We start from the raw sequence: 24980 nt of genomic DNA, 5'->3' as shown, positions 1-24980 counted from the left end.
AGTCAGGTGACAGCATTGTCATAGGAAAGGCTGGTGTGTTGGAGGTCCACTTTGGCTGCATATTATGTTTGGGGGGAGGGGCAAACCCAAGGACACATGTGACAACCCCGGCCGCCATGTTGGAATCCGCCATCTTGAACGCAACTTAGGTTTCTTAAATGAAACCATAGGCATGTGGCATATCATTTCCAATTGTTTTTTCGTCAGGAGTTCAATGCCGCAAACAGTTTTGTCCTATCGTGAACCTTTTCCTAATTATGGCCTGTTTTATCTTTGTATTTATCACCGACTGAATAATGGTGCTGACGGCCGAAGAACGTGTGGAGATCATCCTGATGTGTGGAAATCGGAGCTCGCGTGTGGTGGCTGCAGAGTTTAAGGCATTACACCCCGATAGGGAGCCCATTTCCCACAATTGTGTGGCCAAATTCATCAGCAGATTCCGAAAGACGGGATCTGTGGCTGATAAAGCACGCAGTGGTCGCCCGAAAACGTCAACAGATGAGGCAACCACTGTCGCTGTTCTCGCATCCTTCTCCAAAAAGCCCCCAACGTAGCACCAGACGTATCGCCCTTGAATCCCTGGAAAGTGGATCGGGTATCGGGGACCGGTAGAATGGCCATCACGGTCACCGGACCTCACGCCTCTCGACTTCTATCCGTGGGCCCACCTCAATGCCATGGTTTACGCCGTGAAAATCCAGAATTTACAGCATCTGGTGCAGCGGATTGTGAATGCCTGTGCTGCTGTGCATCCAGAGACATTGCTGGCTGTGCATGAGGACTGGAAGAGGCGTGTGGCACAAACCATTGTGCACGATGGTGGTCATTTCGAGCATGTGTTGTGAGGAGACACAACGGGGGAAAGACAGGCCATAATTAGTAAAAGGTTCACGATAGGACAAAACTGTTTGTGGTATTGAACTTCTGACGAAAAAACAATTGGAAATCATATGTCACATGCCTATGGTTCCATTTAAGAAACCTAAGTTGCGTTCAAGATGGCGGCTTCCAAGATGGCGCCCGGGGTTATCACATGTGTCCTTGGGTTTGCCCCACCACTCCATTCATCCATATTGTCGTACTTACCCGTAGAGGCACAAAAGCGACGTAAAATAACTAAAATAGAAATAGATTTTCGGGTGGGATAAAATACAACCATCTAAACATAGTAATGTAGTAATAGTAATAAAATAATAATAATGTCCTAACACAATTGAGTATCGTTTGGCAAACTTTCACAGTTCAAACAGCACTTTTCATGGCTGAGTGGAGTACCACTCTACCTCTCCCCTCCATGTTCAAGTAAGATAAGCAGGAAACGTGTTTTTGAGCAGGCCATTGGAGGTTCTATAGCAATAGTTTATTAAGGAATTCTCCCGAGAAATCAATAGGTCTGGCAACACTAACGTGAGCCGGGCTGAAGGCTCCTTCCCCATGTCTTTTTCCCCCACCCGCCAGTGCAGGTTTCTTTCCTTGTGGTTCCACTATAGGTAGTTTGCTGCTAGGCTCTTCTTCTTCTTTCATCTCCCTCCTTCCTTCTGGGATGGCTGCTAGGCTTCTAGCTGGGAGGTCGGTTCACCCTGGATGTTTGAGAGTTGACATCAGGAAGCCAACTGAGCTCTCGGCTTCTTTTTTTTTACCTCGACTTTGAAGAAGCCTCGGCTTTCAACCTCATCGTTAATCTTTATTCAAGTACCAACAATTTGTTACAACCTTGCATCGATAATGTTTTATTACATAACATAACAAAATACAGTAATATAATATGAGAATTTAGGTAGTACCTATCCTACTTCTGAAGGCGATATAATTGACCGGTTGCAACTGTCGCAATCCGGGAAATAGCTAGTGTTCACATAAAGAAGGGGACAAAACAATAACACAACAAACATTAAGGTATCAAGGCGTCAGCCAGGTGTAGAATCACCTGTTGTAGTTGCAACATCCACCCACGCAGTGCTCAGCACCACGGCGCAGGAGTACTGGTACTGGCTGCGTTCAACACGCTAAACACTGCAGTTGGGTGGTCGGCAAAAGTTTACCCATATGTGCTAACTCATTCAGTCGTAGTACAAAGACTCAGAAATATCTCAGGGCTGCTGGGTGTAAAGAAAGACTAAACCAGGTTTATATATAGATGTAACAGTTTATTATAATCCTATCACAAGGATGTCCGTTAGCACACTTACAGGCCTGGTCGCCGCAGTCGTCACAGGTTCCCCTGAAAGAGAGAGTAGGTTGTCTGGAAACCCAACGCCACACTACCCTGGCGGGGTGCCGCAGGTTGATAGGGGAAGGAAACCTCTCGCAGCAAGCGGAGCGGGTCCTCTCACTCTAAAGTGGAGTTGATCTCTCTCGCCAATAAGCGGAGTGGGGTATCTCTCACTCGAAAGTGGAGTGGGTTCTCTTGCCAAACGCAGAGTTCAACCTCTCTCGCTGGAAAGCGGAGTGCGGCTTCTCTCGGGTGCTTGGCCTCTCGCAAGAGCGGAGTGCAACTTCCTTCCTTCCTTCCTCAGGATGCTTGGACTCTCGCAAGAGCGGAGTGATCCTTCTTCCAGGTCCGTTGCTAAGAGAAATCGGGGCAATAAATGATAACATTTACCAAATACAACGACCACGCAGGGTCTAATAATGAGCGAAGTTAATAAACGTAGAGGTGGACCCGTTAACATTTACAGAATACAGCGACCACGCAGGGTCAAATAATAATAAGCGAAACTAATAACCGTAGAGGTGGATCCGTTAACACATTTAAATATTTAGCATGCATTCTTCATCCATACCTTCTTAACAAAATATAATATTGCGACCTCGCAGGGTCGTTAAATGTGGCGACCACGCAGGGTCCTTACATAGTTGTGTGGAGTCCGATGCCTCTCGAATCTGCTGTAATCCCTTTAGAAGCATGATGAGCCCTGGGAGAACGTCTGGCTGGGAAAGTTGTTGAAGGATGTCTAGGAGTGAAGCTTGTTGCGTAGTCGGAACTGCCGCTGGGCGAGAGACTTGACGTGTTGCTGGAGGTCGTGGAAGATCCGTCCGGCGTAGAGCTGGCTTCTGATTGGGCAGTCTAAACTGAGCTGATGGGCGAGGTTCCTTGACGGATGACGTCATGGCAATATCCTGTCGAATGGGCCGTGTAGATCCTGTTGGGCACTACGCTCTTCTTTAACCTTCTTGAATAGAGAGCAACCTCTATAGCTGGCGTAGTGATGTTGTGTACAATTAGCACACGTCGGTGGTATAGCTTGATCCTTCTTTGGGCAGTCAGAAAATAAGTGGGCCCCTGCGCATTTAACGCACCGGGGCTGGACGAAGCAGTGGCGTTGTCCATGCCTGATCCTCTGGCAAACATGGCATTGCAAGATTTGTGAAACTCGATACTTTACACACAAATCGATTACATGCCGATATGAGTGTTGACTCATATGACTCAACATACGTTGAGATTTCGGTAAATTAGGTAGAACGACATAGCGGGCTGTCAAAGCTTCGTACACGGCATCGGTGGAAACATTCACCGAAATCTGACGAATAATCACTTTTAGCTTCGCTGCAGCGGACGAGCCGTAAGTATATTGGAGCTTCTTGTTGTGAAGGTATTCACGAACAGTCATGAAATCCCTCTGGTCGCACGTGTGAACTCTGCAACATCCTCTGTTGTAGGTAAAAGTAGCTCTGAACTTGAGGAGATCATCTAGTTGAGTAGCTATCAAAGCGCTTGTCGTACCAAATACGGAAATACAGGGAGGTCTGTATGTCTTCTCAGTTGGAGTGTCTTCAGGTTGAACACCTTGGGTCGTACCATTTCGGCGTGACGCTGAAGAATCAGCGTTGTCGAACTCGCTGTGGGTAGAATCGTTTTCTTCGCTAATTTGTCGACGTTTTAGGCTTATTTTTCCCTGTTCCGTCGTTTGGGCATGAAGAGTCGAATACAATTTCGTTCTTTCTTCTACCTCTGCGGAGAGCTAGGGACTAGGTGTTTCCTCCCCGACATCGGAACGACGAATTGTGTGTGAGCTCTCGGATAATAAACCTCATCTCCAGGAAGCTATCAAATGTGGTTTTTTTTTATGACCGCAACTGCCAGTCATCAGCATTTATTGTGCCTACATCTTGATTTATTTCAACATTCACAGGTGTCATGTACTACAATTTTCAAATTACAACAATTCATTTCTTACATCGAATTTTTACAATGCTCCTCTTCTGCAACTGTCGCAAGAAGAGACATTTTTCGTTGTTCCCTATAAGATTCCCAATACAATACAAGACAAAACAACACAAAACAATTAAATTCTGTCGGCAAGGCGAGCAATAGCTTGCAGCCGCTGGTCTCATGAAGTAACATTCTTAATCTGTTGCAATCCCTCCAGTAATGTGATTAGTGCAGGTAATACGTCGGGTTCGTTCGGTTGTTGAAGCACGTCGAGTAATTTCGGTGTGGATGACGTCGGAGTGGGAGTGGGGATCGGACGTCGGTCGCGTCACATTCGCAGAGCCCGGGCAGGTCTCTGCGGCCTAGGTGCAGGCGGTGGATTGGTCCTTCGAACAGATTCAGGGCATCTGGGTTCCGATGAAGTTCCCTGGTCGAATGGGGTTGTGGACTTCTCCAGTTGAATGGGTCGAACTGGAACGCGTCTGCTGTGACCCAATGGAGCACGTCGTTCCTTCATGACTGCCTGGAATAGGAGACAACCCCTATAACTGGCGTAATGGCCCACTCTGCATATTGGCACAAGTTGGTGGAATTGACTGATCCCTGTTAAGGCAATCTTCGAACCGATGATTTTCCGAGCACTTAACACAGCGCGGTTGAGTAAAGCAGTGCCCCTGTCCGTGCCCGATACGTTGGCAGGCGTGGCATTGGAGAATCTGCTGGGCCCGGTACTTTTCAACGCTCGTGTGGAATGGTCCCAGCATCGTAACATTGGATATGCGGTAGTTGTCCTGATTTTTCTTCAAGGTGACCAGTAGCAAGGGTAAAGATCGACGAGTTGAAGTGTAGTTGTCCTGCTCCATGTTGTCAGCTAGTTGCTGACGTCATGTTCTTGTAGTTAAGCGGCCGACGAAGTACACTTGAACGTGTAGCGACGTCAGCATTTTTATATATTTGGTCGGTTTCTATGTCGGTTGGCAGATAACGAAGTATCACCTTCAATTTCTCTCCGGCGGTCGATCTTGTGTTGCGTGAGGTAATCCCGAACTGCGGTGAATTCTCCCTGGTCAAGCGTATAAATGCGACAGCTGCCTCTGCTGTACTTAAAGCTGGCTTTCCTTTGAAGAAGAAACCAAATGTGATAGGCGACGTCTTGGCCGGTCTCACCGAAAATAGTTATGCATTGTGGCTTGCGGGTCGAAGTGGTGTTTGTTTCCGTCCTCAGGTTGGCCGGTGTCGAATGGAGTTGAGGTTGCTCCTTGTTCTCAGGGGCGTCATGGATGGGAGTCTCCCTAGTTGTATCGAGATGGGCCTCGTTGGCTTTCTGTCGGGCTTCGGACCTCTCCCAGGGGTCATCGGGAGAGTAGTGCGATTTTTCTTCAGCACTTAATGAGCGCTGTTTCATGTCTCTAGGCTTCTTGTTGCTGGTGGTGGCTGCATTTGCAGGAGGCCTCTTTTTCGGAGGTGCTCCGTCGGTAGACATGACATTCCGTTCTTTCCGAACTAGCAGCAAGGATCGCACGTCCTTCACAGTCGAAAGGAGAAGGAAACCTGTGCCCAACTCTCGGCCTCGCTGAGCTGGGTTTATACTATACCGCGTTTGTTAGTACCTGTCCCGTTTCCCGCGCTAGCGATCGCTCGACAGTTTCGGTGCCAATGAGAAACGAGGGAAAACTCGTCTGCTGGTAAGCGAGGGGCGAATGGAAGCCAGAAGAGAGGCGCTTACGTAGACGTTATTGCGACGTTGCGTATTTTAATTGGCTGCCTGGCTTTGACTTTCCCCAGCACGGAGAAAAGCCAGCGACCAGCTAGCGCGGGAACCGGGACAGGTTGTAACAAACGCGGTTTAGCGGTGGCGCATGGTCGGCGAAAATCCTAACTAAGTCTACGCGTTGCCAACTCACTTTTAATTTACGTGTTGCAACCTCCGCGCTGGGAATTATCATGTTTTTATACCGAGAAAACACTATTAGACAAATCACTAGATGCACGTGTTAACATAGACGTAAAACTGTGTGCTTCAAACAAAACAATTATTAATGAGTTGCGCAGGAGTCTGCATTACTAAACAATGGATATGACAATTACTAACGTTTAAAGAACAAGTTAACAAGTTAAATTAAAAACTCAAGGCGTATGCCTCGCAGCTACATTCCGCTCAACTCTTTTAACCGAAATAGGAATATTGCAATCACGCAGGGTCTAATAATAAGTAAGTGGTGACCACGCAGGGTCGTTACATGTTGTTTTGGGCTGAAAGTACTGTAGTCAACTATATCAGTCACAGGGACGTCGGAACATATTTCGGAGTGGGGAGCAAGGTCTTAAATCCACCAACATTTTTTTCTAAATCTCTTTTCATATATATATATATATATATATATATATATATATATATATATATATATATAATTATATATATATAATTAATATAAATTATATTAATAATTATATATTTTATTTTTATATATTCATGTAATTTATATTACATTTTAGATTAAATTATAGATGCTGCTCCCATCGTCCTCTCCGTTCTAGGTAATATACTAATTGCACAAACAAGCGGTGATAAATACATTAACCAGCCAATCGATGCTCTGTTGACGTATTTAATTCCATTTATTCTTACTAAACTGCGATGGTATGTATACATTGGGGCCATACCAGCTTCATTGAGGTCAAATCACGATCTAGAAGAGGTGCTCATAATATATCAAAGTTCTTAATTGTTCAAGATTTTTTTTAATCACATCATTTAAATATAGAAAATTACCAATGGCTAGAACAAAGTTAGAAGAACGTGATGACTGAGAATAGAAAGCAACCTTTTGAGAAGCCTTTGCATCGCGGGTTTGCGGGGTCCTTATAAAATATTGATTTCTGATTTCAACACCTTCATCGGAAGTGAGCTCCCTCCCAAGACTAAGACCGATAAAACTTTCTTAGAATTTCCATACCATTGCTTAAAGCTGAAGCTAAGGACGTAAGAACAACACATAACCTGTGCTGTGAGTCCAAGCGCCAGAGCCCTCATGGGAAACGTACAGTAGAACCACAGGCAACGTAGACCCGCGAGTCCGTGCATCGTACTCCCGCGTGGAGGGGAGGGGCAGAGTGAAGCATGCTTTGACAACTCATCAGTAAAACTGAAAAACCTTTCTCAGATAAAGAGTACAATTAAGAAAGTCCTCTTTTCAACTGCGGCTAGATCACTTGCTTGGGATGGTTCACTTGGACAGCTCTGCTTAACAGATAAGGTTGAAAAAATTTAACAAAAAACATGAAGTGAATCATGTTTTTCTAGAAATCGAGTTTCACACATTGACAATAGTTTTTTTTTTTAATGTCTAGTACATAATGCAATGTATTTCTTTCTAGTATTTCACCTCTGCATATATACTCGTATTATTAAAAAAAAACCACACACACACACGTCAACTTCACTTACTGTACCAAAACAGTTTTTTTTTAAAAAAAACAACTTAGTGGATGTTATTTTCAGAATCCACAAAAAAGTAAGGAATTTTAGGCTGTCCGAACCCTGGACCTACAACCTGGATACGTCTTTGCGAGGGATTAGGGGTTGAGTGTCCCCTCACCCCACATGTATATCTACTATGTATCCACCGACTCCAAAACATTTTATGTGCAGAGCCAGTAACTATTTGAGCGATTGATTGCAGGATATTGCACCATACTTACGCTAAATATATTGCTTAATGTACTAAATAATTTTTATTATGAATAAAGACAAACCAGATTTGAACGCGGGCAGTACTTTGGGTGGCCGTGAACTAATTTATTAAAACAATTTGAGGAACATTGTATCTCGTAAACATTTCATGTTGTAACACTAGTATATGTGCAACGGGAAAAAATCTATCTCGGGGTCCCAGATTCAAACCTAGTAACCAGCCATCCTATCACATTTTCTAGAGTTCTCACTTCTGTAAGGTGAGTGCTGATGTTGCACCTTTAATAATTAATGGACAGGAACATTTCTCTCCCGTTTTATTGTCGGTTTTTCAACAGTGAAAACTCCAGTAGTAAATAACCTGGTAGTAAACTTTTGTCTGTAAAAGAGAAATTTACATATTATATGTAGGAATATGGGCTACGTAAAATTGGAACCTCCACTCTCAAAATAGTCTCGCTCTCTCCTTTCACCTCCTCACTCGTATTGGGGAGTTAGTTACTCCTTTCCAATCATCGTTACGTTTAATCTAACTTTATAAAGATGTGACGTTAGGGATAACTTTTCAAAACTGTAATGAATTTTCAAGAATGTCACTTACTATTAACAATTATAATCAACTTTATATGTTATTTCGAGCGGGATACATAGGACCGAAGCACTGAATTGTCCCCTCTCCCTAGGAATCGAACCCTGACTCTTTAATGATAAGACGATTACATTAACCACTACGGTGAACAGCCAGTTTTTGTAATGTTAAGTTATTCTCGGAATCGTAACTAAATGATATCAAAAAAAGTTAAAATATCATACAAGCCATTAAAAATATTCTTAATGCTCCTTAGAACAATTTTTGTTTTCAAAATTTAAAATAGCGAAATGATTCTTGGAAAGGCAAAAAAATATTACCCCCACTTCCCTGGCTGGCCTAGGTGGGGGCCATACAATATACTCAGAGCCTGTAACCAAAATATTTTCAGAAGTCTGAAAAAATAGAAGATTTTTGTTCCTTAGTCTGAAGAACAGTGTTCTATACAATTGCAATATTCTAGTATTACGTAAGAGCAATAAGCAGGCAGAACAAACCAAGAAATATGTGAGGTTCTAAATTGGTGTTTCTTTTCATGGTTAAACGTTCATTATATTTAATTTTGACGCGCTGTGATGAATTTACAGTGTTTCATGTAAATTAATATGACCACGTCCTGCTTTTATAATTAAATTAATAGTCCATATGAGCAATTTTTGATTGAAATGTTTAAACGCAAATTTTATTTAGTTCTTGTTTAAAATATAATTTCTATAATTTGGGATAATAATAATAATAATAATAATAAATTTTCTTTATTCAGCGGGCGAGGTTCAGTCAAGGGCTGCTCTGCCACCTAACCCTTGTCAATATGATAATACATATGAGATGATATAAACTTATAGAAACGTAAAAAAGAAATTAAAAAATACAGAGATACAAAAAAAATACATAGGAATTAGTTGCATACAAAAAAGTGTAACTAGAAATACAAAAGACAATAGTAATAATAATACAATAATACAATTCCATATAGTGAGTGACTTAATACCTTCAGTATGTGCCCCGACTCTGCCATTGTTCCATTAACAGGAGATCTTTTATTTTAACTTTGAAATTTAATGGGTTGTTTACTCTAGCGATATTTGCAGGCAATGCATTCCATGCTTTGGGAGCCGAAAAGGAGAAAGATGATTTGTAGGCCGTGGTAGAGTGATGGGGTAAATCGAAGTTGTTCCGCTTACGGGTAACATACTGATGGATTTCCCTACGGGAATGCATCTTCTCAAAAAGGTACTGCGGTTTACCTTCTGTCAGTATGCGGCGTATAAAACAGAGATAGTGCAACTTCCTTCTGTTTGCCATGGTAAGAACCTGATTATTATTTAAGAATGGAAGAATATGATCGGATCCTTTTGCTTGAAAAATGTATCGGAAGCAGGCATTTTGCACCATTTGTATTTTTTTACTGAGCTTTTGCGAGAGTTGCGGGCCGTAAACATTATCACAATATTCGAACAATGGGTAGATTAATGCTTGGATGAGTCTTAACTTACATTCCTAAGTGTTCCATAAGCTTTCCTACATTGCGTCTTTACATGTTCTGTCCAGTCAAAAATTTCGTCAAAAATCAGACCAAGATTTTTAGCAGTGTTATTCCTGACAATGGGCAAATTGTTTATTTTGAGCTCGATCTTAATATTTTTAATTAACGACCTTGAATAATTAGAACCAATGATTATGAAAGTGGATTTTTCTGGATTTATTTTAAGACCGTTAGATACACACCAGTTACTGACGATGTTCAAGTCAGAATTTAGTGACTGAAGCTTATGTTCCAACGAAGCGTAATGATCTGAGAAATATAACTGGGTATCGTCTGCGTAAAAATGTGGAGTGAAGAATTTTATGACTTGATGCAAATCTGCAGTGTAAAGGGTGAAGAGGAGGGTGCCTAATATCGATCCTTGTGGCACGCCTTCTTTCAGCGTTATAGGTTGAGATACGTGAGGTGGTGAATTATGTAATACGACCCTTTGAAGTCTGTTAAATAGATATGTTTGAAACCAGTTTAATGTTGAAGGAGAAAACTTGTAATATTTAAGTTTGGCTAATAATAAATCATGCTGCACCGTGTCAAAAGCCTTACTGAGATCCAGAAGTACTAAAATAGTGACTTGCTGTTTATCAATGGAATAGAGAATATCATCCGCAACATTAGCAAGAGCTGTGCTGTGTTTCTCACGAAATCCGGATTGCAGCGGGGGCAGTAAATTGTTCGTGTTAACGTAGTTTAACGTCTGCGAATGCACTATTTTCTCGAGTACTTTAGATAGCACAGGCAAAAGACTGATAGGCCTAAAGTCATTGTAAGAAGTGGCGATCTGTTTTTTTCTGAAGTGGCAAGATTCGTGCTTCTTTCCAAATTTCAGGAAAGACGCCACTGGAAAGAGAGGAGTTAATGACGTGTGTTAGAGGAGATAAAACATAAGGCAAAGAAAGTTTGAGCATTTTAGTGCTGACACCATCTACTCCAAAACTATTTGAGCGTATGCTATAAATAGTTTTATGTACATCTCTTTCAGTTACCTCAGTAAAATTAAAATATTGTTCAGCGGTGGAACAGGTTTTGTTCTCGAAATGCTTTATTTGCTGAGCCTTAAGTGGAGGAGGAATTTCAGATTCAATGCAAATTTTACCAAAATGGTCATTAACAGCATCTAAGTCTTCAGTGGTACTTATGAGCGAGAATGTATTATCGTGAGACTTTTTATTGTTAACAGTACCCAATTGTTTCAACTCATTCCATGTTTCTCTCCGGTTTAAATTTTTCCCGCCAAATTTGAAGGTAAGATAACATTTCTTTTCTTGTCTTATGACAGTTGTTGTAAAGTTCCGGAGTTCTTTATATTGTTGCCAGTCGCTTGGATTGTTCGAACGTTTGAACTTTCGTAGCGCGTTATCTGATTCGCATCAACAATTTAACATTACTGGTGATCCACGGTGCATTTTTCTTATTGTTTTACGATTTTTAGAGGTGCGTGCGTGTCAAAAACATTTTGTATATTTGAGGTCAGAAACTCCACTATATTATTAACATCATCAAGTGAGTAAAGCTTTGACCAATCTACATCAGTTTATCTTTTGCAAAAATTTCTTCGTTGAAGGTATTAAAAGTTCTGCAATAAACGTAACTCGCTTGAGGTTCCGGTTTCTGCAACAAGAAATCAGCGTACGCAACGCAGTGGTCTGATTTACCGATTGGGACAGTGACGTCAGTTTTAAACAGTAATTCTGTATTGTCAATGGCTATGATGTCAAGCAGCGTTTTACTTTTTTCGGTGATACGGGTTGGTTTATTAACTATTTGCGTTAGATATTTTTAAGTGTGTCAAAAGAATCAATGTAGTTATGAAAAGTCCGATTAGTTGCTTCATTGGAACAACCAGGGACATGTAAACCCACAATAAACTGTGCACAATCAATTATTTTTATCTGACACAGGACACCCTGTAGCGTTGGGCCTCGGGAGAGTGCCCGAGTTGCCTCGCCAGGTCGACTCCGTAAGGAGCCTTAAAGTTCGTGGGATCTTTAAGAATACCTAGAAGGTTAACCAGTTAATTGATGGGGTGATGTAAACTACTCATCATTCATCCTCTTGATGAGACCACTCGTCATTAGCATGACGAGTTAACGCTTGGCAATGCGAAAGGTACAAATAAATTAAGAAACTAAACTGCAGAAAAGACAATGGTCACTCGTTGGGTTTTGCGAACCGTTGAACCTGTATCATGGCTGGGTGTAGGATAATTACCTGTCTAACTGAAGTCTCTTAGCTGAATCGAAATAATCGAAGTCCTCTGTAAGCTTCTCTCTTATGCTGACCAAAGCGTGCTTCCACTATCGACCTCCTGCCTTGCTGACCACCTCTCTCTACCAACTCAATTCCAAAAGTCCAGTCACTTCCCAGCTTGTCTCACCTCTATATTCCCTGGCCATCGAGCTCTTCCTCGATGCCGAATCGCCGAATCGTGTGATTATAATAATTGCTACCATGCAAACCGCTGACACCATAACCAGAAGTATTACCTGTTTCCTGAATGCTCAGGAGGTTTGCATGGCACAACACAATGCATTGTAAACATGCCTAAGAGGCTTGAGACAGCTGAGAAAAACAAGTGAATGCCCTGGTCAACATGAAGCGTTCAGAGAGACTTAATAAAATAAACATACAATCTTAGGGATTGATACGACTCTACCCCCGCGCCCCCATCCCCCAAGAAAAGTCAGCGCGAGACGAAATGTGGTGTGATGTGTTACCGTGCGATCAATGTTCAGTTTTAAATGTAGTATACGTTCAAACAGGGGCAATTACAGTTGAACATGTAACAGATTTTTCCGTGAAGGAATCATGTATGTGCTTCATTGGAAATAGAACGAACACCTTGTTGTTAAGCTTTTAATTTTGGCGGCTTTACCATTCCACAGGAGCTTCATCTTATGTAAATGATAAAGAATAATTTTATTCTACTGCTTACCTTAAAAAGACGTCTTCTCTGTTCCCCTGCATCCATATTTTCAGAAACACATTTGATATGTTTATGTTAACAATGATACGACGCGGTGGTCGACAGACAGATTGTTATTCACAAGTTTCCGATGCACCCAATAACTGACTACTGACCCTGACCAACACCAAACTTCAACTGAAAAGTTCAAGACAAAGCTACGGAAAACTTAATCATCTTCCGAAACGCACATCTGGACAAAGCTTTCCGGACAACAGGGTTGTGGACATGCAACAGCAGCAGGGGGCCAGGAATCCTTCATAGAACATTTGGTTCCTCCACAACACCTGTTTTGCGAAAATATGTCGGCTTGAATCTACATATTTCGGAACTACAGACCCTTCCTGAGTGCACCGACCTCTCCCTCCCCCCACTCCCCCCACTCCTCCCTGGAGCATTGTTACGAGCAGTGTGTATCTGTAGAAAACCTGCTGGAACTGGAAACAGGAAGAGGGAATTCCTAGGAGAATAATTCACGTTTGCACTTGCTTTGAAAAGACTAAACTGCCATTCCAAATCTGCTTAGCGATCTGTCAGTCAAGTACTTCTTTTCTTGTTCTTGCTGTTAGCGGAAACTTCAGCCCATGTTCATTTGACGAATGTGAAAAAAAAATCTCAAATTTTATTCAGAACCAAAAATGAGCAGAAAAAAATAGTACATATTTATGGCGCGACTGGGGGGGGGGCAAAAAACCATATTGCCCCCCTCGATGATGATGCCCCCTGGTTCCGACGTCCCTGATCTGTCACTTGCTTGTTTGAAAACACATCAATGGGCACAGTTCCTCGATTGTTTTTCCTGACGTAGTTTCTTACTATCCTGCAAAAACAATGAGAATTGTCACAATTTCTGGTACGGGACAAGTTGTTACATTGTAACAACGTGCCCCACGCGTGTTGTAACGACTAGCCCCGCGTGTTGCCATATTTATTTTTTTGTCGCTGCACCTAATTCATGCATGCAAGCAAATTAGTGATGCATTAACTACATAGCTAACATAATGTACATTTAAAGCATGTTGAAGAAAAACACTTACAGTACAAGAAAATACGATCACTTCAAATGGATCTCGAGATTTTTTCAAGAATTCTAAGAAAAACTATTTTTACGATAACTTTGGAGAAAACGACTGAACCGCCATGAAATTTCACTCGCGACTGGAACCACGGCCATCTTTTATCCGAGCCGGACCCTGTGGCCGAGTGGTTAGCACATAGCGCTGCGATGCCAAGGGTCCCAGGTTCGAATCCCGCACGGGCTTGGTTGTTTGTGAATGTCCATTCATTAATTTCATCATTTCATCACTCATCCCCATCTTCGCAAATTAGCCAAGAGACACAAAACGCGAAGTAAAATAAACTAAATCACTCACTCAAATCTTTAATCCGAGGGAGGCTGGAGCCTTCACTTTGGCAACCCTGTAAACCGTGACATCAGCCGGCCGATGTCACTCGGAAGAAACATTAGAGAATGAACTTATAGACGGAAAGAAGTAATAATTTTCTGTAACCTACTCATCCCGTAATCATTTCATTCGCCCAAATTGTATTGGCTAGTGTATTCAGTTTTATTTTTCATAAGTATAGGAGTATGTTATTAAGTTGTCAAAATGTATTTTGGATTTTCTGAGCCGCATACCAACACATCACGGAGCTTTACGTACTTTCACATGCATGATGAATCATCAAATTTAATAAACATTGAATATTGAGGTCATTAATATTCTTAATTATAATGTGCAAAATAAATCAGTGACGTCAAAGAGGAAAGAGCTACAACCATCTTATAGAGGCAGACTAATTTAAAACATGTTTACGCAAAAAGCAAATTCACACCCTGAGAAAGGTTGTGTGCATGAGGCACCACACGCTAAGCTTTAAAGTTACTCTTACTAAGTACAATGGCGAAACTACAACACCCAAAAAAATCAAATTCGTATAACGTCTAAGAGCATAAAACTTAATAGGTCTAACCTAACGAAAACAGTAGAACACAACACCCACTCCTTCACTGAAAGCACATCTCCGCAAGAGAAAAACAACGGAAATGTAAAACTAATTTCTAAAGTAAGCAAAATTATCCACTTTCTCTCGTGGAGTTCAAATCCGGGAACTTTTCTAACGTTGGAAGCGGCCCCGGCGCCCACCCATTGGTACCTGGAGGAAACCCTGGTGGGTAAAGGCGGTCAGGGGCGTGATGCTGATCCCATCACCCCCACTCACGACCGGATCAAGAAAGTGTGGGGCGTTACCCCCACACCCCCTATACGCCTTCATGGCGTGGTGCTAAGCACAGGGGAGCACTTTACCTTTTACCTTTTTTACTCTCCTGGAGTATATAGCCACCAACACCCGACATGCCACATGTTTGGAAAGATTTATTTTAAGATAATAAATTTCATAGAAGGCATTATTTTTGCCTTATACATATATATGCACATAAAACAAATATTTGCTCATAAACACATCGCAATTACTATGTATTGTCTGATGAATAAAAATCTTGGCAAATTTTGAAGACGCTGTACAGAAATATAGTGTACACAAGATACATATTACACTCTGTAAAACTCGCCCATGCCGGTTTATCGCATCCAGAACTACTTTTACGTCTTACTTTTAAAACTTTAAAGCCAGTGTGTTAGATCTTCCATCACTTAAATATTTAGTTTCTAAAGAGTTTCTAATGTCATTCCGATATTTTAGCAAATAGAATAGGGTGAAACTGCTATACACATTATTGGAAAGTTCCTTGCTGAATATGATATGTAAAGTTAGCCTTGCTTTTTCTGTTTATTTCCAATTATTTAACGATACATTTCCACTTCTATTGTTAATGCATGTTTTTCACTTACATCGCAATGTCAATCTTGTATCCAGATTGGAAAACTAGAAGCATTTTACACAGATTCCCTTGTTTTTTAAAAGTCAACATCAATTTTGATATTCGCTCCCATGTTTTGTAGCTTGATTTTTAAACCTGCCAGACAGCGTTGCCAATTTTCAGGATTCCGGTCTGGAATAAAGCTGGCCGTGCTGGAACTCAACAAGTCGCATCTGTGATAGCGACAACAAGGTGACCTATGTGAATCCTGAAATAAATTAAGTGTGACAACTTGTGCGTGTAGCTTTTAACCCCGGTCGCCCCTACAAATAAAGAAGACCCAAAACTCGGTAGACATAATCCATTATGGTGTAAAGGATTTCTATCTGATTGTGTTTTTTCTAGGAATCAAATAAGTGAAAGTCAACAATCCATGTAACCTAACCTTCTATATATCAAAAGTAAATAAAGTTACGAAAGAGGAATTCCAAAGGTAACAGACTGACACATTAGAAGCAGTTGTATTTGTATTTTATTTCTTTGTATATATTTCATGAAACATATAATGAAAAAATATAAGGCAGGAAATTCACAAGTAGTAGTATTTTCTCTTGCATAGCAAAATTTATTCAAATGCATTCTGCCAGCATTATATAAAAATAAATTTGAAGGAAACAGACTAAAACAATCAGCAACTTATGAATCTGGATTTTCTGAATCAAAGCACTTGATGAGGTAAATTTTACAGACAAATTTTACAGTTTAGATACAGAGCATGGTATATCCGTAATCTAAAGATGTTCACCTTTAACACAATGTACAGCACATTGCTCTTCACTAACTAACTAACTAACTAACTCCCTAGCCTTCTTAAACCCGAAGGTTCATGGCTGCAGCAACACAGGCCTTCCATCTGTTCCTATCTTGAGCAAGTCCTATATACTCTTTTCCATCCCTATCGATTTCCCTTAGGTCCATCTCAACGTTGTCCCTCCATCTTCGTCTTGGCCTTCCTACAGGTCTCTTACCATCAGGTTTCCCAACAAGAATCCTGTAAACTCCTCTTTCCTCTCCCATTCGTGCCACATGGCCTGCCCATCTAAGTCTTCTTGATTTAATTATTCTAATAATATCTGGACACGAATACAAATTATGTAGTTCTAAATTATGTAACCTTCTCCACTCACCTCTCTCCTCATCCCTTTTAGGTCCAAAGATTTTCCTAAGGATCTTATTTTCAAATACTCTCAATTTATGTTCCTCTTTCAATGTAAGGGACCAAGTTTCACATCCATATAATACTACAGGCAAAATTACGGTTTTGTATATTTTAACTTTTAGTTTCTTAGATATTAAACGAGAAGACAAAAGTTTATGAAGAGAAAAGTAACATGCATTTCCTGAATTAAGCCTACTTTTTATTTCCTCTTTAATATAATTTTCAATTGTTAATATTACTCCTAAGTATTTGAATTTGGAAACTGGTTCAAACGAGTTGTTATCAATAATTAGATTTTGATTATTACCTACTTGGTTTCGACCTGTAAGCATATATTTAGTTTTCTCTTTGTTAACTTCCAAACCTATCTCTTTAGCAGTTTTGAAAAATATTTTAGCATTATTCTTAATTGTATTCACATCATCCCCCAGTAAGTCTACATCATCTGCATATGCTAACAACTGAGTCACACCATTTAATTTTAGTCCTTCTTTAGTTTCTTTTGCCTTCCTAACAGCATATTCTAAGGCAAAATTAAATAGCAATGGAGATAACACATCTCCTTGTTTTAATCCTTCATGAATTGTAAATTTGTCAGACATATTAATACCCACACGAATTTTACTTTCTGTTTCACTGGTGCATATTTTTATCATACTAACAAGCTTCTTAGGTATTCCAAACTCTACTAATATATTATATAATTTATCTCCTTTGACCGAATCATATGCTTTTTTAAAATCAATGAATAGCTGATGGACATTTTGATTATATTCCCACTTTTTCTCAAGTGTCTGTCTGATGTGAAAAATTTGATCTGTAGTTGATCTGTTACGTTTAAATCCACATTGATAATCACCTATAATTTCATTAGCATATGGGGTTAGTCTTGTTAAAAGAATGTTTGATAATATTTTATATGTTGTTGAGAGTAGAGAAATTCCACGGTAATTATTGCAGTTCATTTTATCACCTTTTTTAAACACAGGAACAATTATGGATTCTTTCCACTGTTGAGGGATTTCTTCTTTATTCCATATTAAACAAATTAATTGATGAATTTGACATATTAATGAATTTCCACCATATTTAATTAACTCAGCTGGTATTAAATCAATGCCAGGTGCTTTGTTATTCTTTAGCCTTTTAATAGCATCCTTAACTTCAGTCAAGTTAGGTTCTGGAACTAAAGGTTCTGCTGTGTGGACTTCATTTACTTCTGATTTATCTCCTACATGGACATTTAAAAGGTCATTAAAGTAGTTCTTCCATCTATTTAGAATATCGCTTGGGTCAGCTAGAAAATCACCGTCTTTATCTTTTATCAAGTTTACTTTAGGTTTCCACCCCTTTCTAAACTCATTTACACCTTTATATAAATCTCTGATATTTTTATTTTCGCTGTTTGTTTCAATTTCGTTAATTTTGCTTTTCAAGTAATCTCTTTTTTTACTTCTAAACGTGCGGTTAACTTCTCGCTTTACTCTATTATAATTGTTTAGATTTGTATCATCAGAGTTATTTAACCACCTAAGTCTAGCCTGATTTCTTATTTCTATTAGATTATGACATTCATTATCAAACCATGGCTTACTTTTTCTCGGTTTATGGGATCCTATACTTTCTTTGGCTGCTGATTCTATTGCATTACGTATGTGCTCCGAATTCTTATTTACGTCTGTTTCATTTATATTTTCATCATCATCCTGCAAAACATCAAATCTATTTGACAGTTTAATTTGGTAATCTTTCTTAATTCTTTCATCAGTAAACTTTCCTGTATCAAATTTTATAACTTTTAGATTTTGTTGCTTATGATTTATCACTGAGAGTCTTTCTCTTAATTTAGCAATTACTAAATAATGGTCACTGGCACAGTCAGCACCTCTATGTGTACGAACGTCAATTATACTAGTATGCCTTCTCTTATCAACGAGAATATGATCTATCTGATTATGAGTTTTACCATCTGGAGAAGACCAGGTATATTTATGGATATCTTTATGTTTAAAAGTGGTACTTTTCACAATTAAATTCTTTGAGGTTGCAAAAGTAATCAATCTTATACCATTATCATTACTTAATTCATGAAGACTTTCTTTACCAATCGTGGGTTTAAATGTCTCTTCTTTGCCAATCTGTGTATTACAGTCACCTAACAGAATTTTCATATCATACATTGCTCTTCACTGAGACACATAATTTTACCATCAACGTTGATATTGTTTTGGAATTCCTTAAATAAGTAATTTAGAAAAATATTGTCACTTAATAATAATAATAATAATAATAATTTGTCGTGATTAGTATCATTATTAATGAAATGTATGTATTTTATTGTAATATTGTGTCTCTCATCATTCATATCAGTTTTTTTACAAGAGCACACACACACATACACACTGCTCGTATTTTGTGCGTAACCTACTTCTAAAAATATACATTTAGAACACATTATGTTTCCTTGTATATCAATACCATGATGTGATGGTCGATATTTGTGTTGTACTTACGGAGGCTTCGATTACATTCGAAATCAATATCCGTTAACACATTACTGGGGTGCTTATTTTTCCAAGGCTAGTCTGGAATTTATTGAGCTGATATTGCTGATAAAACATTGTTTTCTTGTATAACTACTGTGTGTGAGGAAGTAATACCAAGTAATGAACTAATGTCTTAATGTTATTTGTCTTGATCATATTACGACAAAATTACAGTTGATACATATCTCTTGGTTGTATCAAACCGATAAATGAATTCAGTGGAATGCTGTAGAATTTTGGACACCCGAAATGTTTTCACGATATAATTTGTTAATATATACATTTGTATTGCTTGTCTCTATAACAGACCAGTTAGCGCGGTGCACTAGGAAGCCAGGGACTTAAATTTGAAGCATTCCACCGATTAACGTTGTATGGCACATTTCAGTGAATGCGAGAATAACGGATACAACCTGTTGTATGTTACTGGCCTACAGTACAAAAAACATAAAACCTTATACAAACACAGTATTAATCTTTAGGCAACATCCGACCATATGACTGGCCAGCTTGGAGCCTGTAGCCGCAGGGCCGCAGCATAATTCCACTGGTAACGTAGCACATTCCCAAAAGTGCCATACAGCGTTATTCGGTTGAATGCTTTATTTTATTTCAGAATATGACCTTTTTTTGGTTTTCCATCAGTGTCATCGATTCATTATTAACCTTCGTGATGATTTTAGAAAAGCGGCGTAAAATAAACAAAATACATTCTGTTCTGCATTTTATTTTAAAATGACAACGCTTTTTCTATACTGCTTTCCTATTTAACTTTACTTTAGCCTACTAATACAAACGCAGGCACACAGACATACACAAACATCGTCTCCATCTATCTACCTGACAATGTATCTTCGTCTCAATACATTTTCCTTTTTACGAAGATGGTTAAATTCCCGTGGAATGATCGAGTTATGACAAAGGAACTCATTACGAATAGATTTTACAAAGAAACTTGGGTCCATTTCCTGTCTGAACGATCATTCTATTTAATTGTTTAATTTGATTTATTATTTAGGGTCACTTTTCTGCCACGTTTGACTAACCGTGAATATGAGGATGGGTGAAGAGATTATGAAATTAATGAAGAGGCATTCAAAAAGAACATCCATGTCCTACTGGGGATTCGAACCTGGGACTCCTGACGTCCTAGCGCGATGTGCTAACCACTTCGCCACGGAGGCCAGCAATTCTCTTTGATGTCTCATCCTACCGCTTTCTCCACTCGTCATTGGACGGAACCCTAATAGGAGCGATTCCAGCAGCTATTCAACTGGTCTCTTAGACTCTGCACTGCTTTCTAAGATTGCTCAGTAGTTCCACCTTTCACTCAGTACATTTAATAGAGGTTTTCATCTCTTACTCTTTCTGGATTTAAAAATTCTCAACTCTAATAGATAACTGGAAATCCTAATTCTATCAAAGATTTCATACGTTCCAGATCAATTTCTCTATAGTTTCTTCTTATATAATGAACAATGTTGCGCTAATTATATATTTTAATGCAGTTGATGTAGTGAACATAATTACATGCATAAGGTGACCGGAAAAAATAATTAAAATACTATCATTTAACATTTTTGTTGATCTTTTTCCCCCACCTTGTATTTTATTATTTGTCCGCTTTCATTAGATTTTAATGTGTGTTAAATTATTTAAAACCAATATGTTTTTATTATCCTGTGTTCAGCACTCAAAAAAAAATTGGTAATAATAATATGTTCAGCTCAAATTATGGCAATATGAGCATTGGAGCAAAACAATACAGGAATGGTGTAACAAGTGAACTATGGCTCTATACTGAAAGCAGTGAGCAACTTTTACAGTTTACGTAAATTATCAAATCAAAATTGTTCCTGTTGGCAGGCTATTATTATCATAAATTTCATACTAAAATAATAATTATGATGATTAATATTATTATTTATGTCCTGCTCTTATTATGAAAGACATATACTCATAAGCTTAAAAGGTTGTTAAATATGTTTGCATGAGAAAAAAATAAAGTTGCAAGTATATTTGGTGAAGTGCACACAAGAAATTTCATTCCATTTCTATCGTGTGTTTGCGATATCTGAAACTTTAGAATTGAATTCAATTTGAAGAATTACAAGTACCTGAACGCTCAATATTTATATTTATACAAATGTCACACTAAGGGAAATTTGTTGTGCTTTTCAGTTATTCGATAAACCGGAAGAAGCGGATGTGTCTTGCCAAACGGATCCATTCCAAGACAGACCAGCCACGCCACTGTTTGTGCCAGCGAAAACAGGTCTCGATGCTGAAACTCAAATATACCCCGGAGACGTAAGTAGGACAGTCTGATATATTTATATATTAGATTTATAACTGAAATGAGAGAGAACGCAATACATTTAAGGGTGAAAAGATGACGATAGTAAAGCGCTCAGCGCCATAAATGCCAGCTTGACAAAATGTGCCCTGTGTTATCTTGTAGAGGTGTGTGCAGTCTCGAACAATAGTATTTGCAGATCGCGTCGCAGTTTGTCTCGTCTTCAGTGTCAGAAGTTAAAATAGACCAGAAGAAGCCTCTCGTATAAAATATAGAGGTGTGCATAGTGATAACAAGACACACATATTGAACATTTGTATAGTAAGTTTATAAAATAAGACCAAGACTATCATGGGGGTTTAATTTAGATTGAAGTTCCAGCATCTTTAATGCCCTACCTTCGAGTTATGAATTTTGACGTTTTATCCTATGCTTGCTACGTAGAAATTCTTTTAAGTCACTCCTTTCACACAACTGTCGTGTTACTAGGCCATTTTCCCATATGATACATGACTAGGTTATTAAGAAACACGTATGTAAGAGAATCTCTAATATACGCATGGAATGACAGAGTCAGATATACCCAGCTGTAGACCCTATCTACTTATTCTACATTTAGATGGAAATAATTGACAGTGTAAGCGATATTGATTATATTGATTTGAGAGATGTATTGAGTGCCAGTAACCCATTGATGCATTGACCGAAGGAGACGCTGTTATGTGATGTTACATTTAGTTGCATATTCTTGTTGATCAAGGTGCGGCATTCTATGGATATGTCTTCTTTGCTCCCTTTGACCTAAATCATGGATTGTAGGATTTGAATGGTGAGGTTGCGTCGTCCAAAATTTGACTTTTTCTCTCTACATGAAGTTATGCGCCTTCATGGCGTGGTGCTATGCACAGGGGAGCACTTTACCTTTTTTTTACCTTTTTTCTCTACATGAAGTGGAATAGAGTTTCTTGGTCGAGCATTTATTGTAAACGTATATATCTGCGCCTGTTATTATTGGCAATAAAAATCATATCCATATATCATTTAGAGTAAATGTGCATTCTTGAGGTGCACTTTTGTTACACTTGCGTTTCCACAGAGTTGAATATTCTTTCGACGAACATATTCCAAATGCCTGCAACGTCTAGAAACTTCTTAGGAGGAACATGTGAAATGAGGCATCCACACGCTCAGCGATAATTTACACCAAAAGCGGCGTCTTTGATACTACCTATACATTATGCATCATGTGCCATGACAAGCATTTGCCTTGTCACTAAAGTATAAATAATTTGGTTTCTACACCTGCAGCCTAGTTCGAATGTAGTACAACCAAGACAGGTCTTCGTGGTTGCTTGCTTCTTCCAACAGACTGCAACAGCTTCCTCCTCCCCCTTGCATACATTTCCTCCTTTAATGGATGCGAACGGTTGTCACGGAAACGATTCCTAGTATAAAGGAAACAACGGGGAATTTACGTGAGATGTTATATAGGGGTCTAGGACATTTTGGTGCCGGACATTTTGGTGCCGGACATTTTGGTGCCGGACATTTTGGTGCGGACATTTTGGTGCCAGGACATTTTGGTGCTAGAACATTTTGGTGCCAGTACTTTTTGATGCAACATATAACTGGTGCACAGAAAGAAAATAATATTCTTTTGAATTGACCTATCTTTATTGTGTCCCTTCATACAAGCAATTTTACATGGAAAAGTTACGAGCAACACCTCGCAGGTAGCGAACGATGTATGAACTATCATATGCAGCAACCAGTGTTTCAAGTCGAACACAACAGTCTTTGTATCTCTTTCTTGGCCGCTTGACGTTTACACTGATTATCTGTCCATAGTACTAAGAAACTTGGTTAGACCTAGATTTTCCAAGTTCCCAGCGACCGAAAATATAAGGACCTGACCATTGTTTAAATCACTACAAGCTCACATTGATTGATTTAAAAAAATAAGAAAAAAGTCGACTTCATGCAGAGAAAGGCTAATTGGGACTGGACCCACAGTTTAAAGTTGGATCCGAACCACTGTGCCATGTGCCTCCACTGGATACCGAACCCAGGACACTTTGATTACTTCTCACTCTACGAGATGTTACCACAGATATCCTTATCTGTGATGTTACCTTCATAACATAAGAGGAAATGGTTGAATCGCGTAGGTATCTTCTTCTAAACGTAATAAACGATTCGTTTCGTTCCCGGTGTTGACCTGTTTTACTCCTCGGATAACAGTATTCGGGCAAGACTGTAGATGTTCGCAATTTGGCTTATCCAAATTACGAGGGTAGTTTGAAAAGTAAGATAAACGAAGCAGAGATGGCAGCATCATAATTTAAATCGATATATGGTCGATAAGTTTGATCCGTCAAACGAGCCCTTGCAGAGTTTCAGCGTAGTGCGTTGTGAGGTTATTGTTTATAAAATGATTTCTCATAGTCTTCAAAATAGCCGTTCACAGCATGACGCGCCCCCGATTAGATCCTTTGATCGCTCACCGCCACTGTCGCTATCGCATTTCCTGTTATAGCAATTGTATCTTCGAAACATGAAAAAAAAATGGCATCGTTCCAAGTGGTTGCCTCCTCGGGCTGCAAGTCGCTTCACTCTTCGGGCCCTAACTCGAGAAGGGCGCCATGCTTCAAATTTGGAGGCTGCACGAGTGACAGTCCCCTCTCAGCGACTTTGATTTCTTACCTGCACAGGCGAGAAAGGAGTACCTCCGATCGCTGGTGAACCCAGAACGAAGGAAATCTATCCAGGTGGTTGCCTGGTATAATTGACGCCAGGGTCCGGTGCCGGTCAACGACCCAGCGATTGTGGTATGACAGCTTGAGGTATGTGTATGGCAGCTTGTCAATAAACAATGATACTACACAGAAATGTGTCTCAATTCTCCATCGGAAAGGCGTCAGGAGTGGCCAGACACCTACCTAAAAACTCCCCTGTCCACCTGATTGCTCACCCCAACAAATTAAAAAAATATATGCCATGGAAGAATAAAGAAAAGTGTATTCTGATCTTGACTACATGCATATTTAATAGTGATTATTATCTACACTAAATACAACAAAAATAAATAAAATAGTTTTCTTGGCTTAAATCTAATATCGTATAGTAGATACTAATTGAAACTCCT

The 24980-nt window shown here is 39.5% G+C and overlaps 1 protein-coding gene across 5 annotated transcripts in view; it reads left to right on the top strand.

Annotated features, from left to right (window-relative positions):
- The window catches only part of Rsph3 (Radial spoke head protein 3), a 320248-nt gene that overhangs the window by 233930 nt on the left and 61338 nt on the right, over positions 1-24980 (top strand). For all 5 annotated transcript variants that reach the window (XM_083141452.1, XM_083141451.1, XM_083141450.1 and 2 more), the window contains one exon: positions 21721-21849. In XM_083141452.1, coding sequence (XP_082997578.1) covers positions 21721-21849 — 129 coding nt within the window. The remainder of the gene's footprint in view (positions 1-21720; positions 21850-24980) is intronic.

Source organism: Lepisma saccharinum, chromosome 20 (assembly GCF_977018435.1).
Source record: "Lepisma saccharinum chromosome 20, izLepSacc3.1, whole genome shotgun sequence".
Lineage (NCBI taxonomy): Eukaryota > Metazoa > Arthropoda > Insecta > Zygentoma > Lepismatidae > Lepisma > Lepisma saccharinum.
Note: the sequence above shows the minus strand (reverse complement) of the source record. Positions and strands in the feature narration are given on the sequence as shown.